At 38.8% G+C, this 16,426-nt stretch overlaps 1 protein-coding gene across 2 annotated transcripts in view; it reads left to right on the forward strand.

Moving 5' to 3' along the window:
* The first annotated feature begins 9,359 nt into the window (after positions 1-9,359).
* Positions 9,360-16,426, forward strand: part of LOC134205629 (glutathione synthetase-like) — a 73,496-nt gene continuing 66,429 nt past the window's right edge. Inside the window, exon 1 of one of the 2 annotated variants that reach the window (XM_062681047.1) lies at positions 9,360-9,739. In XM_062681047.1, coding sequence (XP_062537031.1) covers positions 9,584-9,739 — 156 coding nt within the window. In that variant the 5' untranslated portion in view covers positions 9,360-9,583. The remainder of the gene's footprint in view (positions 9,740-16,426) is intronic. The other variant, XM_062681046.1, reaches the window with a different exon arrangement.

Genomic DNA, 16,426 nt, shown 5'->3' on the forward strand with positions numbered 1-16,426 from the left:
ACCAGGTGTATAAAGGGCTGGATATTATTTAGCTTATACAACACGGCAAACTACGGTGGGCTGGACATGTTCTTCGTATGCCGGAAGAACGTCTAGCGAAGATAATATTTAGTAGAGAACCCGGAAGAGGCCGTAGGCTTCGTGGAAGGCCACGTACACGATGGCTTTTTGCAGTTAAAGGGGACCTGAGGATGCTCAATGTTCAGGGTGACTGGAAGCGATTGGCCCAGGATCGAGTCCAGTGGAGAAGGATACTCCATTCGGCGTAGGTTTATCGAATAGCTGTAGTCCATCAAGTATCAAGTAAGTAAGAATGTTTTGGCGATGCTCATTTTTTTGTCATAAAGGTCCCCCACAAACATTTTATGTAGTTTAGTCGAGCGGTCGTGTCTTGTACATAACACCTAAACTTAAATGCATGGTATTTTCTAGTAATCTACTCTACACGATCCCTACAGTTTGGAAAATCACAAAGCGCATAGATGCCTGGAAGACCGCTGGAAAATGAATTGTGAATTCGAAAATCACAAAGCGCGTCTGAAAGACCGCTGAAAAATGTTTTGTGCCCATTCAATTGGAAATTTTGTTAAATATCTTGGCTGTGCATATGCGCAGCACATGTTTCAAACTGGAAAAAATGAAATGAAATTTGCGAAAAAGAACCCACGTGTCTTGGAGGGACTCGAAACCGTGTGCTCAAACGACCAATGACGGTGGAAGACCAACACTTGATCTGATGGTTTTTCCACAAACGTGACGCAAAGTGATATTGTTGTGTAGGGGTTATCACGCCTATCTAGAGCGTAGGAGATTGAGTGTTCGAGTCCCTCCAAGACACGTGGGCTCTTTTTCGCAAATTTCATATCAGTTTGTCCATTTCGAAAGATGTGCCGTGCATATGCACAGCCAAGATATTTAACAAAAAAATGTGGTTTGGAACACCACAATACGCGTCTGGGAGACTACCGAGAAAAGGGTTGATTATCTAGAAAATTCCAAGGTGAGTTCTGGAAGCATTGATTTTGGATAATATAAACTTAATCTAGCTCTAACAAAATCAGGGAGTTATGGAGAACTATCGTGCTTAGTAGTCATAGCGGAATTACCCGTTGGATCAGATATACAAAATTCACGATGTTGAAGAACGTTTTCAGCTTTCTCAAAGCTATTAGTTTAGAGTAATTGTAGTACCTGGTTAACATAAGTCTAAAATTTAAGTATGATATCGCATTCAAGTATGAAATCTCTGCGAAATTTTAAATTAATATCATTTTCCAGCATCGATATGTTGAAAGTCAGCTTGATGGAGTTACTATACACGAGGATGGTCGTTGGATTACGTGGACGAAATAAGATATTTAGATTATTGCTGCAATGTTTCCTGAGAGATCAATACCATAACAGTAGGTACCAATTTAGTTTAAAATTTATTGAGTAAATTGCACCTTGTTAGACTCCTGAGCGAAAATTATTCGCTCAGTAACGATCCCTCATCATACAAAAAACACCCGCATGCTTCGATATTTTATAACAATTGCTTTGTAAATGTTTTGATCATTTTGTAAATATTTGCTTGTCATATTACGTCGACTTGCGTTTCTGCGAACAATTCGTTATCGGATATTGATTTGGATAAGCAAGTTCCAAAGGGGATAATAGCCTTATACTAATGACACACTGGTGGTATAAGTACCATGGTACAAGAATCTTGAAATGAGTACCATACCAATTATTGTCTTTATTAAAGATAGTCTTGGAATAATTTTCTTGACCTCTTGTACCATGGTACAAGTACCACAGGTGTGTCCTTAGTATTATACACCGCGTATAGGTAAGTGTTCAAAAACAGCTCCCGACTAGAAGGTCATATCAAAATTATATCAACCTATATTATTATGTTATACTAAATTTTTATAACAAAATTTGATAGAAACATGGTTCAGAATGTTGTTAAAATATCTAAATTTCTATCAAAAACTACACTACTGGAAACAAAAAAACTATCAAATTTTGTTACAACTTTATCATAAAAATAACATATTTTGATAGAAATTTATAACAAAATCAGATACAAAATATATTGTTTCTGTGCAGTTACAGGTCGTGATAGGTCTCCAGATTGTGATCAACAATCAGAAATTTTTGTTTTTGTTCGAACAAGAATATTGTTCGAGAACATGAAACTAACAACGTTACAAATAAGGCAACCTTCTTAAATTATATCAGCGTTGTGATATCTATGGCTGGGAGACTTTGCTACATCTATTTTAATTGCCTACTGTTGGGCAATTCGATGTTAGGTATTTTTCAAATCATATTATGATATAATCCTGTTACAACATTTGAAAGATAATGGCTACTGAGAACAAAATTGTATCAAAATAAGGTATAAATATCACAATATGTTAAAATTGTGTTCAGTTTTTGTTATGCTCTTCTGGTCGGGTATGCTTCTAGTTTCTAACTTCTTCTATCTATTAACACATGCGCACTGAGAAGAAACGGAAAGCGAGATGGAGATGAAACGGAAGCGAAGTCAATCGCATGGCTCTGTGGATCAGGAAACGGAAAAAAATCTTCGGTTCGCTGATCCCAACGAATACGGTAATGTAGATGTTGTCGAGGACTGGAACGCAGAAGAAATAAATTCAATCTCTGACCGTGATGACGCTGATTCGATTGAGAATAACTCTGAAAATTGCGGCTATGCCCAATCAAAACTTCCTGATGGTTTGTACGGTTGTTGGCTCCTCGTTGCGGTCCGAGAGTTCAAGGGTCAAAGCTCAGGAAAAGATGCAGGTAAATGGGAGTTTCTGGGAATACTCAAGGAGTTTGTGAAAAACTGTTGTCTATTGTCCCCACACTTTTTCAAACGTGAAATTGTTTTAATATCGATGAATGTGGAGTTGCCCAGCCATCGAGGGTGCCAAATTGCAACCGGATGAAGAAGATTTCGGTCGCTTCGCATTATTCAACGATAAATCCTGCCATAGGACGTACACTCTGGATAAAGTTACGACAACAATATTACAGAACTGGAGGAACAAGGAGATACATCTTCTGTTGCACGTGTACTCATTGTCCGTGAATAGCAAGGCGGTTCACAAAGCAGTAAAGGACACTCTTTTGGAACCCGAGGAACGCGACAGAGCTGGTGCTGCATCTAACAGAACGGTTGGTCTGTTAGCTGAAAAGCTTCGGGAAAAGCATGGAGCTCATTGGCATGCGGTAGATATTGCTTGGATGATGTGGGCTAACTCAACTTCTTCTTCGGATCCGTGTGGACACGAAAGCTTAGTAAATGAAGGTCCATCATCCCATTTAATCAAACTTTTTACAGCGAAAGAGCTACCACAATTGAGACAAGTTCGGCAAAACTTCTCAGTTGCTCATAACGTTAAAGCAGGTTACCACGATGAAATCGTTTTCATAAGAGACACATTCAACAGTCTTGAAAAGACAGTTGAAAGTTTGAATTCCCAAAATGAAGCTTTTGAAGAGAAACATAGAAGCATTGGAAGCACGAGATCGTCTTGGTGAATCTTTTCTTTCAGCAGCGGAACAAGCAGTTACATTCAGCGAGTCAGATTTTAGTGTTTCTTTAATTGAAAATATTAGTAATGTTGAAGATGTAGATCATAGAGAATGAAATTATTATACTTTACATGAATTAATTACACAAATAATAATAATATTGAATTTCATTTAGTGTTTTATTTATTCTAGTTAGAAAATAACTCCATTATTGTTCAAAACCAAGTTTGATTATATCACATTCCAATCCAATACTAGGGTCAAACCTTCCTCCTCTAATATAGCCACATTTCTTGAATAAGTTATTCATGGAATAGTTTGCGAATTCTGTCAATACTTCCGTGACAGCTAGATCGATACATGTTTTCTGATTCTCTTGATAGAATCTCTTGAATCTCCTTTTGATTAACCCAAATACGTACTCAATTGGGTTGAAAAAAGGGCAGTAGGGTGGAAGAAACACAGTGTATATTCCTAATGATCGTAAATAGCAAACTATCGCCGCATCACAATGGATCTTTGCGCCGTCAAGAATCCATATGGAATGAAATCCTGGATAACACTGCACCATCTCAGATTTCAAAGCAAACCTTCTACAACATTTGAAGAATTTTATTCTATTAAAAGTTCCTTCTGTAGAAAATGCCTCTAGTAATCCTTCTTGTCCGATAAAGCACAGCAACGACATTCTAGGTTTTCGAACAAACTCCCCTCTGCAAATTAATCGCTTACCCTTTACTCCGTAGCCTCTGGATCTTAGCATAGATTTGTTATCGAAGCTCACTTCGTCTAAGAAGATCAAGTTTTGGTAATCCCATTTCTGTTCGCTCATTTCATTTGCAAATCGTACAATTTCTTCGCTTCGTATTTGAATGGCTCGCCTTTCAAGAGTTTTCCAGGTGAGCCCTTCTTGATGCAGAATTCGACAAATTGAGGATGCAGAGATGGAAATTCGAAACGTCTTCTCGAAGAAACTTTTGGCTTCATCCAAATACAGAGTTGGTTTCGAATGATATAAATCCACTATCCAAGCCCTTTTATCCGACCCAAACTTTTTCACGTCTCGTTCATATTCTTTCCGAGAGAAAAATCCATTTCGTTCATAAATTGCAATCCAGTTTGAAATTGTTGACTTATGCTTTCTATAAATGATTGAAAGCTTAGCTTTAGACAAGCCAAGGAAATAGTACCCGTAAAGCACATGGTAAGCTGTATTAACAGATGCTCTTTTCTGGGAGACTTGAACCAAGATATTAGCCATCGTTTGAAATCCAACCTTTCGCGGAACACGAATGATTTAATAAATTAGTTTAAAACAATTTAAGTATGAAGTTTGTTACCTGTAAAAGGACAAGATGTTTTGAGATATTTCGTATGTAAATAATATGATAAGCAATCAGATTATCCATGGATAATACGTGATACTTGATGGGCTACAGCTCTTCGATGAACCTACGCCGAATGGAGTATCCTTCTCCACTGGACTCGATCCTGGGCCAATCGCTTCCAGTCGCCCTGAACATTGAGCGCCCTCAGGTCCTCTTCAACTGCAAAAAGCCATCGTGTACGCGGCCTTCCACGAAGCCTGCGGCCTCTTCCGGGTTCTCTACTAAATATTATCTTCGCTTGTCGTTCTTCCGGCATACGAACAACGTGACCAGCCCACCGTAGTCTGCCGTGTTGTATAAGCTTTAATAATATCCAGCCCTTTATATACCTGGTACAATTCGTGATTCATGCGGACGCCACCAGATACCGTTCTCCTGTTTACCGCCGAGTATTGTCACGGCAGCACTTTACGCTCAAACACCTGAGAGCTCTCCGATCAGCCTCCTTTAACGTCCATGTCTCATGGCCGTATAAAGCCACCGGAAGAATCAGAGTAGTATACAGCGCGAGTTTTGTTTTCGTTTGCAGACTACGGGACTTAAGCTGGTTACGAGTCCGTAATAAGCCCCATTTGCAGCTGCAATATGCCTTTTTCACCTCGCGGGTAACATCATTATCGCACGTCACTAATGTTCCAAGATACACAAATTCTTCTACCACTTCAAATTTTTCACCATCCAGCACTATTTCGCTACCACCACCACTAATGAACCCACGTTGATTGCCAGCGACCATGTACTTCGTTTTGCTGGTATTGATCGTGAGTCCAATCCTCGCTGTCTACCTCTTAAAAGGCGCAAAAGCCTCTTCCACGGCACGGCGATCAATTCCGATAATATCGATATCGTCCGCAAATCCCAGGAGCATATACGATTTTGTGATAATGGTACCGCTTCTTTGCACACCAGCTCTCCTAATCGCTCCCTCGAGCGCTATATTGAACAGTAGGTTCGAGAGTGCATCACCCTGCTTTAATCCATCTAAGGTAACAAATGACGTCGATATTTCATCCGCAACCCTTACACTTGATTTCGATCCGTTCAACGTTATACGAATCAGCCGTGTCAGTTTCGCCGGAAAACCATGTTCAAGCATAATTTGCCATAATTCATTCCGTTTCACTGAATCGTACGCCGCCTTAAAATCAATAAACAGATGATGTGTCTGCAAGTTGTAATCCCGGAATTTATCAAGGATTTGTCTCAGGGTAAACATTTGATCATATCATATTCGTAAACATATTCGCCGACGAAGGACTCTTCAAGCGGTCTCAATCTGTTGAACAGAATACGGGACATAATTTTGTACGCCGAATTAATTTATTTATTATTATTTGTTTTCTTCATCTAACTTGACGTCTTAATGAAGTTTGATGGGGGGAAAAGCCGGCTTGAGGTGGCCAACTGTAGCCTTCCTCAAACAGGCATAAAAACCCCATTTCTTTTCCAGATTTACATATAAACAATACAAACTTAAAAAATAATTAAAATTAATAGTCAGATGTCTAAAATAATTGTATGAAATAAAAAACAAAACTACAATACTAAGTTTACACGGCTTAACTGATTAGCGAAACTAGTTATAGGTATATTGAAGTCAGAAGTGTTCAAATACCTCGTTGAAGCGCAGTGCCATAATCCGAATTGGGTCGTGTTGACCATAGCGACTGTTGCGCGGTTGCAGATATAAGAAATCTCGTCGTCGTAGAGCACGCTCCAGAACGTATATATTCATATCAGAAAGTAGCGCAGGGGAATCTATTTCATTTATAAGCACTTTTGCAACAAAAACCGCTTGCATCATTGTTCTCCGCTTTTCTAGCGTGTCGATTCCGAGCAGCATACATCGATTCTCGTATGGTGGAAGATTTCGCGCGTCACGCCAAGGTATAAATTACGTAAAGCAATACGAACAAACTTCCGTTGAATAGCCTCAATTCTCTCGATCCATGTCCTATTATAAGGACACCAAACCACAGCCGAAGATTCCAAGATTGAACGCACCAATGCACAGTAGAGGGATTTTAAACAGAGAGGGTCGTTAAATCCGTCAGCCATCCTTAAAATGAAACCTAGCTGTCTGTTAGCTTTAGCAATCGTGCACTCTAAATGCGAACGAAATGTTAGTTTGGTGTCCAGAATTACGCCGAGATCTGTCACTTCATTTAGCCGTTCCAGTTGTTGACCGCAGAGGGTGTATGTGTAATTATACGGATGATTACTTCTACTGAAAGATATCGTGCTGCATTTTCGACACACAAAACAAGGCAGTTTCGCTTGCTCCAATCTTCGAAACAATCCAGTAGCTTCTGTAGCGCTACGCAGTCTTCCATACTCAGAAATAATCATGTAAAATTTCATATCGTCAGCGTAGCATATTCGATGTCCAGTTGGCACTACATACATCACATCATTTACGAATAATGAAAATAGAAGTGGCCCTAAGTTACTACCTTGGGGAACACCAGAGGGAACGACGAAACTGTCCGAATTTGAGCAGCCTATTCTTACTTTCATGGGCCTTCCGGATAGATAAGATCTCAACCAGCGAACGATCGCGGAAGACACTCCTAACCTTTCGAGCATGTTTACAAGAATTTCATGATTGACACGATCAAACGCAGCCTTGAAGTCTGTGTATATAGCATCGACTTGCAAGCCGGCGTCCATGGAACGAATGCAAATAGAGGAGTACTCGACCAGGTTTGTATTGACGGATCTTTTCGGATAGAATCCGTGTTGGGCACTAGATATAATTTTTGCAGGATTCGAATAGTGCATTGTTTACGACAATTTCGAACACTTTAGAGCAGGCACACAGTGATGTGATTCCTCTGTAGTTGGCAATACTGCATTTATCGCCTTTCTTGTAGATCGGAGACATGAAAGATACCTTCCAGTTAGTCGGAAATACTCCTAGTCGTAATGAAATGTTGAAAAGTTTTACAAGCGGGGTGAGGAGCGTTATTGAGCACTTTTTCAACACAGCGGATGGAATCCCGTCTGGTCCAGACGATAAGGAGTATTTCAGTTTGCGTAACGCGCATTGCACCTGCTCATCAGATATTACATCTAGATGGAAATCAAAACTATTTGCTGGAGCGTCTTGTATTGCTGCATCTATTTGGGAGGCTGAAACTTGCATACTCGAAAAAGCACTTTTGAAGTGTTCAGCGAACAATTCGCATTTGCTCTTTGAGGGTTATTCCTCGGTAATTGGCGCACTCCAGTCTGTGCCCTTTCTTAAAGAGAGGGCAAATGAGGCCGTCCAACCAGCTAGCAGGCATTTCCTCGTCTTCCCATATTTTCGACATAATATGGTGCAGAACTTCATAAAGCTGCTCACTGCCATGTTTGAGAAGTTCAGCCGGGAGCTGGTCCTTCCCGCAGCCTTATTGTTTTTCAGCTCTTTGACAACTTTAACCTCATCTAGTGTAGGTGACTCCATAGCTTGTCCACCGTCGCTAATATTTATTCTGTTCTCCGATGCACCGTCACTTCCTCCATTCAACAAAGTCTCGAAGTGTTGCTTCCACCTGGCAGCCACTTCAGTTTTATCTGTCAGCAAATTCCCTTGTTGGTCGTTGCATTATGACGGAGATGGCGCTGTCTTTCTCCGCACGCCATTGACAGACTCTTAAAACCTCCGCATATCGTTCTGCTCCATTTTTTCCTGCGCCTCACTAATCACTTGTTCTTCGTACTCTTTTTTCTTCCTGCGGTGGGTTCGTTTTGGATAATATGATTGAGGAAAAATGATCAGTCAGCAATGATTTTCGCAGTAGTCTAAAAATTCATAGCACAAGCAATAAACGGTACAATCTATTAACTTCCATATCGTTGTTACTACATTACTACGGTATAGTTTTCAAAAATTATCACAGTAGGTAACTAACTTATTCGATTATTTTACCTGTGGCTACTGAGGCTAAAAATAACATTCTTCTTCTCTTATATATAAAAATGAAATGGTCTGTGTTCGTATCCGCATAACTCGAAAACGGCTGGATGGATTTTTTTCATTTCTTCAGCAGAAACATTCGTTATAGTTTCCGACGGGTTTATATGATATTTCCTCAGTCGAAAATCTTTAGTAAAGTTGTTTAAATCGTGAAAAACTAAAATTAAGAATCGTATGAAACTTTCGCTTGGGCAGTGTACAACGCGCATTTTCGCCTACTATGCAGGACAACGTCTGCCGGGTCGACTAGTTAGAATATATTTTTGAGGAAAAATGTAACAAATATGAATCCATCGTATAAACTCATATAAAAACTTGAGAAATCATTACATATTGTGACAAAATAACTGTTATACATGGTTTAAAATAGATCCCCTTTGCAAACCTAGACCGTCGAAAACGAACACATCCGAAACACGCATGTACGCGGTGAACATAAAAGCATACCAAACATCTGGACGTCGTCCGTCAGTGTCAGTATATATGCAGTGTCGACACGCAGACGACAACGTCGCTCGCTCGCTTTTGCTGTTTATCTTATCAAGTTTCAGTATTTCGGTAGAATTTATTCGTATATGCTATCGTCACTACCTACAGCCTTCTGCCGAATCAGTTGATAACGTGCCTGGTTAGACAGAAGCCACTACGCGCTAAACTTTCAAGTATTTGGGGACACTTGCAGACTAACAAGGAAACCGAAATGGCAGCAAATGATGCACCCGTATTGCAATCCTGTATTCCACATCCTATTGAAGAAGGGCGCCTGCTGGATGTAGTTGAGAAAGCCAAGGATTGGGCCATCATGCACGGAGCTGCTATGCGGTCCAAGACCAGTTTCAGCCCGGATGCCCTTCAGGTAAGATTTCATATATCTGTCTATTTACATTCGATGTTTTGCATTGCATCGTTGTTGGGATGTTATATAATTGTATATATTAGCCGGCAAACTATGGGCTAAACGTCATAAAACTGTACAGCATGCTGCTTCAAACTATGTTTAATCTCACATTCACCTACAGTTCTGATCGTACCAAAATGCATTGTCATGATTACAAGCAATTTGATTAAAAATGGATATATGTCTACTCTTATCTTTTCTAGTTTGCCCCGTTTATCTTGGACACCGATCGGTAATAGCTTCCGTTCAGTTGCGTATTGCTAACATTTTTTTAGTATTCCATAAATGTTATAAATGCTTGTGAGTGTGAGAAGGATGATATTTGTATGTGCGGTCAATAATGTGAACTTGAATGAAAACCATTTCCCCAATTTGCTTTCTCCTTATATTTGTTCCCAAAATCCGATCCGTGTGGAAGATCCGGATCATTAGACTGAATGATTCAGTTCTGATCCGTTCAACAAAGTGATCCGTTTTATCCATCTCTAGCTCGCGACACGTTGCATTCGACGGCGAAACTTATCCCGTTGGTTTTTGGATATTTAAAATCTTCCTGATCGCACACTTCACTATTTTCCGGGCACTTCAAAACCGATTTGCTACAGAAATGGAATTCGACAGAATCCTGTCTTATTGTTAACGTTTGAGTATTAGTCTAACAGTAACAATTTCGATTGATTTTGCGTTGAATTTTTCTCTCACTCCCTCAGAATTTGCTGTGAACGACCACTCTCCCGAATCAATGCTTTTAAACTAACTTTAAAGGGCAAATATTGTTTTATTGTTTCAGTAATCGTCTTATATTGCTTCTTTTTAATTATACGATCGATTCGTATTTTAACTCAGCCGATAGAAAACTAAAGCTGGGGCGATCATCTGGATAAATGTATGTTTTGTAATCTATAAATATTATAATCTCCTCGTTCTTTGAATTACTTCTGATTCTATCGTAACGTAAGTATAGTTCTACTTTTGAAAGTTATACTAGAAGTAATGTATTTACGAGAGCATCGACGTCATGGATTTTTAAGAGGATGCTTCAAAGCCGCCCTGTGGAGACGACATCCACCGCTAAGCTAAATAGACTAAATTTTGTTTTAACAATGAGAATGATTGCCTAATAATAGTCAGCTAATCTGGAACATATATAAGTTAAGTTCGATGTAGCTAATTTAAACCAATGTTACAGAAGGATGCTCATAATCCTTATCGTGACAATGGAATAAAACCATCGAAATCAGAAAGTCTTCTGAAATAATAAAAGATCATTTAACAATCATTAATTTGCATCAAATTGGTTATGATGTATCCTATATTTTATCAAACCTATATTGTATCAACATCTTATAATCAAAACTGCTAAAACCACAACCTTCCACAATACGCTCAATATATTCCACACTGCGGCATTCGTTTGTATAGTGAACAATCAATAATTGACTCTTTATCAGCAAGCTCAAAGTACACAACGGACTGAAACCGTCGATGTGTGATTGTACTCCTCCGTTGTGACGAGTTTGTCGCGTACAATCATCAGGTTTGTGAAGAACTGAACAAATGAATCAACAATTTTTGTACGATGTATGTAGTGATGTCGCAGCGAATAAACAGACACGGTCGCTTGGAACTGTACCAGCCTTCATTCGTTTTGTTAAACGCAAAGAGTAATCGAAGGTCGTTTCTTCGTGGTAGTTTCCGTATCGGACACAACTGCTGTGAAATTAGAAAGGCTGAACAAATGAATAATGGAGAATTGAACACTTCCGAAGCTGCGAATTGAATTAAAATTTTGATGATGGGTTGTGCCTTAGAATGCTTCTGAAAGTTGCTGCTAGAGTTGAAAACCTTATAATAAGAAGTGAAACCATCTTAAACTTGGAGACAATTTCATCAAAACAATATTTTAAATTGTACCGCAAATAATTGGCACTTTTTGCGTAAATTCAGCGAATCTGTGAAATCAGCAGAAACACAATAACTATCGAAGCAATAACCCCAAGGCTGAGTTAGCACATGTAAAACAGTGCGTGGGAATGCTTTTGATGGTATAATTATTACTCAATCTGATCACTGTGCTTTGAGAAATAAAAAAATGTTGAAATTCGATCCATTTATCCAGCGTTGCTGTTCGAACACCATCCATTCACCACACTTCGACAGCCGTGATCGTCTAGTGGTTAGGACCCTACGTTGTGGCCGTAGTAACGGGTTCGAATCCTGGTCACGGCAGTGTTACAAGTTCACTGTCACGGCGAAGTGATATCATTTTTTCACAATCAACGGCATCGAAATAGGTAGGTCTGATTTCGAATGATTCCCGTGCGTTTTCTATTGCCAATCACGTTAGTTCACTTGTTGAATCGCGAGACAGGTCGCTGACAGGGCGTTTGGCAACCGGGGAGAACAAAAACTCATAAGTAATCGCTAGACCGGGCGAATCGTGAGAAGAAATATGCGGTCGGATGGTCGATGTCGTTTAAGAAATGCCATAACTCAGATACTCGTTCTGGCGCTGGCTTTGCCGAGGCGATTGTGGGAAAAACGATTGCGGATTTCTTCCAGTTCCGGTGCAGAAGTTCGCTCGGATGGGATCTAGCGCTGGTGAAGGGAAAACCTTTTCTTTTGGTATGGGCCATCGAGGATTTTCCTGGTCGTCTTCCATCGGTCGGAAGGTGTTGAGAAAAGTTTTATAGAGTTCACACAGTCGTTGGTCTTGGTGGCTTTAAATTCGATTAGTTTTGTCGTTTGTCGGAGCTGCTCGAGGTGGGTTTGGTTTCGGCCCCATGGAAGGGTTTAATGATTTATTTGTGCGATAAGTAATGGAGTCACAACAAAGTTAGAAAGTCAAACTGTGGAGACAGTTAATTTATGGAGTGTAATTCTCTTATATGTTCGATATTGTTCAAGATGTTAGATAAAACCCAACGACTTGCTCCAATTTCTACTACTCTTATCTCGAACACATCCACCTTACTGTAATTCTAGTCCGCCACGCGTCAAACAAACAACCGCTCTGATGAGAAGCTAAAACTTTTCCAATAATATTCAATCAGCCTCGAGAGGCTCGGCTTCACTTATTAGACTCATTGCGTACCCACTTCCATAGTCCCCAGTAAATCACATTAAAGCCTCTGGCCCAATCGACACCCATCTCCATCATCGAGACAAACCATCACTACCGAAGGCTACGGAAGTTCACGTCGCAGGTCGACCCAAACTCATGTGCTGGAATTACATGCACTTTGACGGGAAGTGGTTCTTCCATGGGAGAAAGCAATTATTCTTTCCCTGGCCAGGGTATTTGAGTAATTGCTCGTGAAACCGTGTAGATACACACCTCTTAACCGTGCCTAGGCACCAGAGAGAATGAACATGTTCGCATATCTACGCATCCGCATGCTGGTGGACCGGCGGCAGGCAGGCACAGTGCCTAAGCTTGATGAGTAAACATAATTAGATCTTAATTGCTTTCGTAGGGTGGCGAGAAAGCGAACCGAACTCACCTTACTGTATCGAACAACCGACCGGCAAAGTTTGGGGCTTGGGTGATGGGGATATCAAATGAGCTGCACGTCTCCGATAGGGCGGGAAGCCAAGGGATGTGTTCTCCTGATCGAGTTGAGGTCAGTACACGTGTTTTGGTTCGAGGATATGTGTTGATTTTTTAGTTGAGTCAGGTCGGTAAATATCAATTTTTAGAATAATTGTTAACAAATATCACAAGAACAGAAAATATATTTATACTGAAATTTTTTAATATTATATTGAGTTTGTACCAACCAGCGGATGGCAGATTTTAATACAGTTCTGCATAGAACCTTCAGAAACTTATAATAATTGGCATATACAATTTTGGAAGATTTTAATACAATTTCTTTTAAAAACCTTACAGATTTGTATATGCCACTTTTCTAATAATTATAGATCTGTTTTTAGGTGTATGTTTGTTTGTAATAACAGTGAGCACTGAAAGCCACCTCAGAGAATCTTCTAATATTCTCAGAGCAGTAATAAAATTTAAATTAGGAAACTACACTGTGAATATTCTTTATTCAGAAATAAGACAATTCATTTAAAAACAAAGTTATTTGTGGGTTTTTTAAACATTATGAAAACTATCAGAAGATTCTGATCTCCTGAAGCTTAATAATCTAATTATGAGCTATAATAAATCCATGAGCTGTTGTTTCTGCAGACTATTTTATCTGGGATAAGGAATCTGGAAAAGACTATTTTATCTGGGAAAGACAATTTCACAATAAACAATTTCATAAAATTCGGGCTCAAATTAATCTTGTTTCTTATTTAGACAATTCCATATACAGTCTAAGTGGTTTCAATCGGAATCGAGAGGATTCCGATCAGAATCCAAGTCAAATCGAAATACATATAGAAACAAAGGATTCCAGACAAGCCCAGTTAGACATGATGCTGTACTCTGATAAATGGTTATAATTGAATTATAATTAAATCCGGAAAGAGTCCAGGTCTGACCCTTCGATCAGAATTTAAACGATTCGATTGGAATCAAGCGATTCCGATCTGATTTCAGGCATTATCTGATAAAAATATCGTTTGTCTTTAAAAGTGGACAAAAATTGCCGATTTTTCTTCACCCGATTGACGAAACTACTTGAGATCGAAGTAAGCCTTGCGCGCGGTCGGCTGTGTTTGATTTTTTGACAGCGATTTTTGTCTTCGATATCGCAAAGTATTCATTTCGGCTGGTACTACCCCAACGTACCTATATCCTAAGGTAAAGTATTCCGCCAAATGTTTACGTATTGGAAGAAAAGAAAAAAAGCAAAATAGTTATGATAATTCTAAGAATAGTACGCAAATTCAACTTTGGTATGCTTACACTAAAGATGTATACTAATAAGAATTCAGAACTACTAAAAATCACTACGAGCTATACTGCCACTCCCTCGTCTATTAGTCCCATACCGTTTTTTTTCGCATATTGAGATAATAGCCATTGATTTCCAAATCCTTCTTCTATATAAAACTAAAAATATCTAATAAATTGAAACATCATCGGATCATGTTGGAATTTTGCTGAGTTGTTCTTTATTCGATGTTTTACCGTGAAACGATTTAGTTTGATTGAAACATTGTTTAATTTTTGCAATCAGGTCATGTAAATTCTTGGTATTTTTGACTGATGCATGACTTTTGTATTTTTCACTGATGGACACAAAATTTCAATTTTCATTATGATTTGTGGAAGATTAGAAATGAACGCTATTCACTGGTTAACTCAAAAGTGATGAAAAGAAAATGGGACTCTTATGCGAGTGGGGCAATATATCACTCGATATAAAACGTGTGTATTAATTAACTGATTGTGTTTAAATAATTTCGATTAATAAACACCCATGCAGCTGATGCTGAGTTAGATCATTAGTATTATTATATATAATGTCTGGGTCAGGGTCTGGGTACATTTAACTGATTCCATACAATAAATTTAGATGAAGTTATATAAAAAAACATTTTAATGATTTATTATGGCTCACTGTAAGTTCAATATTAAACATAGAATGAGACGTCATATCAGATAAAACTTTCTTCATTTTTTCTGATAAGCTGTCCGTGGAACTTCAAAGGCTTTTCAATCGCTTCACGGATAGCTTCTTTTGTTTTCTTGCTTGAGATTTCTGTTCAGGGTGCTTATACGAATGTACGTTCAAACCGTATGAAATAATTTACTAAATCAGTTGGAATCGAAGAATTTTTTTGAGCGACCTTACTGAAACATTCGCGACACATTCTTCTCCTTCGAAATCGTATTCTTGTGATAGTTTTTGAAAAATAGGTCGATTTTCTAGCTTCTTCAAGCCATTCTTTCGACGGTTTGAATAAGCCACCATGAGAAAGATGATCTACGTAGCTGCTGGGATACGCATAATCATGGTCTAATAAATGATAATGACCAAGCTGCACATATTCATCTTGAGATTTGTAAGTAAACTACCCCATATGGATTTTATCCTTAAATTTTCTGTGCTGCGCTCCTGTGATGTATTCAGCCCATCTTCATCTGTATCAAGTGTTGCTTTCAAAACTTCCAAATCTTCAAGTACGTCAGGCTCATCATCTCGTCATTGTAGGTCGGATCTTGTTCAGGAAGTTCGGTTGGCGATAATTTCAGTGGGCGAAGAATATCCATTATGGCGAACTCCTCGCCGCCTTTGTCCTTCGTAGACTGTCTACTCAGTGGTCCCCAGCATGCTTACTATCAAGGGCCGCATAGCAGTTTCGAACTGTTGAAGCAGGGCACAGTTATTTGCATGATTTGATTTTCATTTCATGTAGATTTTAGTGCTTAATAAATTATTTTGAATATCTATTTCACATTTCAATAAAATTTGTGCGATGAATCTTCTTTCAATAACATACTTGTAAAACATTTTATTCTACGGTTTTATCACCGCAGTTAATACTAAAGATGATAAAAATCTTTTCGCAACAACATGTTTTTAGCATAGTTTGCGGAACATTTTAAGATTCTAAGATTTTGAATTTTGTTGAAGTTATTATTCATTACACATAACAGTAACGATTCCTTAACCTCATTCCATCCGTCAAGGACTTTAAATATGCAAAATGAATGCTGAAATGCATGAAATAAATAAACTGATA

The sequence above is a fragment of the Armigeres subalbatus genome, chromosome 1, assembly GCF_024139115.2.
Source record: "Armigeres subalbatus isolate Guangzhou_Male chromosome 1, GZ_Asu_2, whole genome shotgun sequence".
Taxonomy (NCBI): Eukaryota; Metazoa; Arthropoda; class Insecta; order Diptera; family Culicidae; genus Armigeres; species Armigeres subalbatus.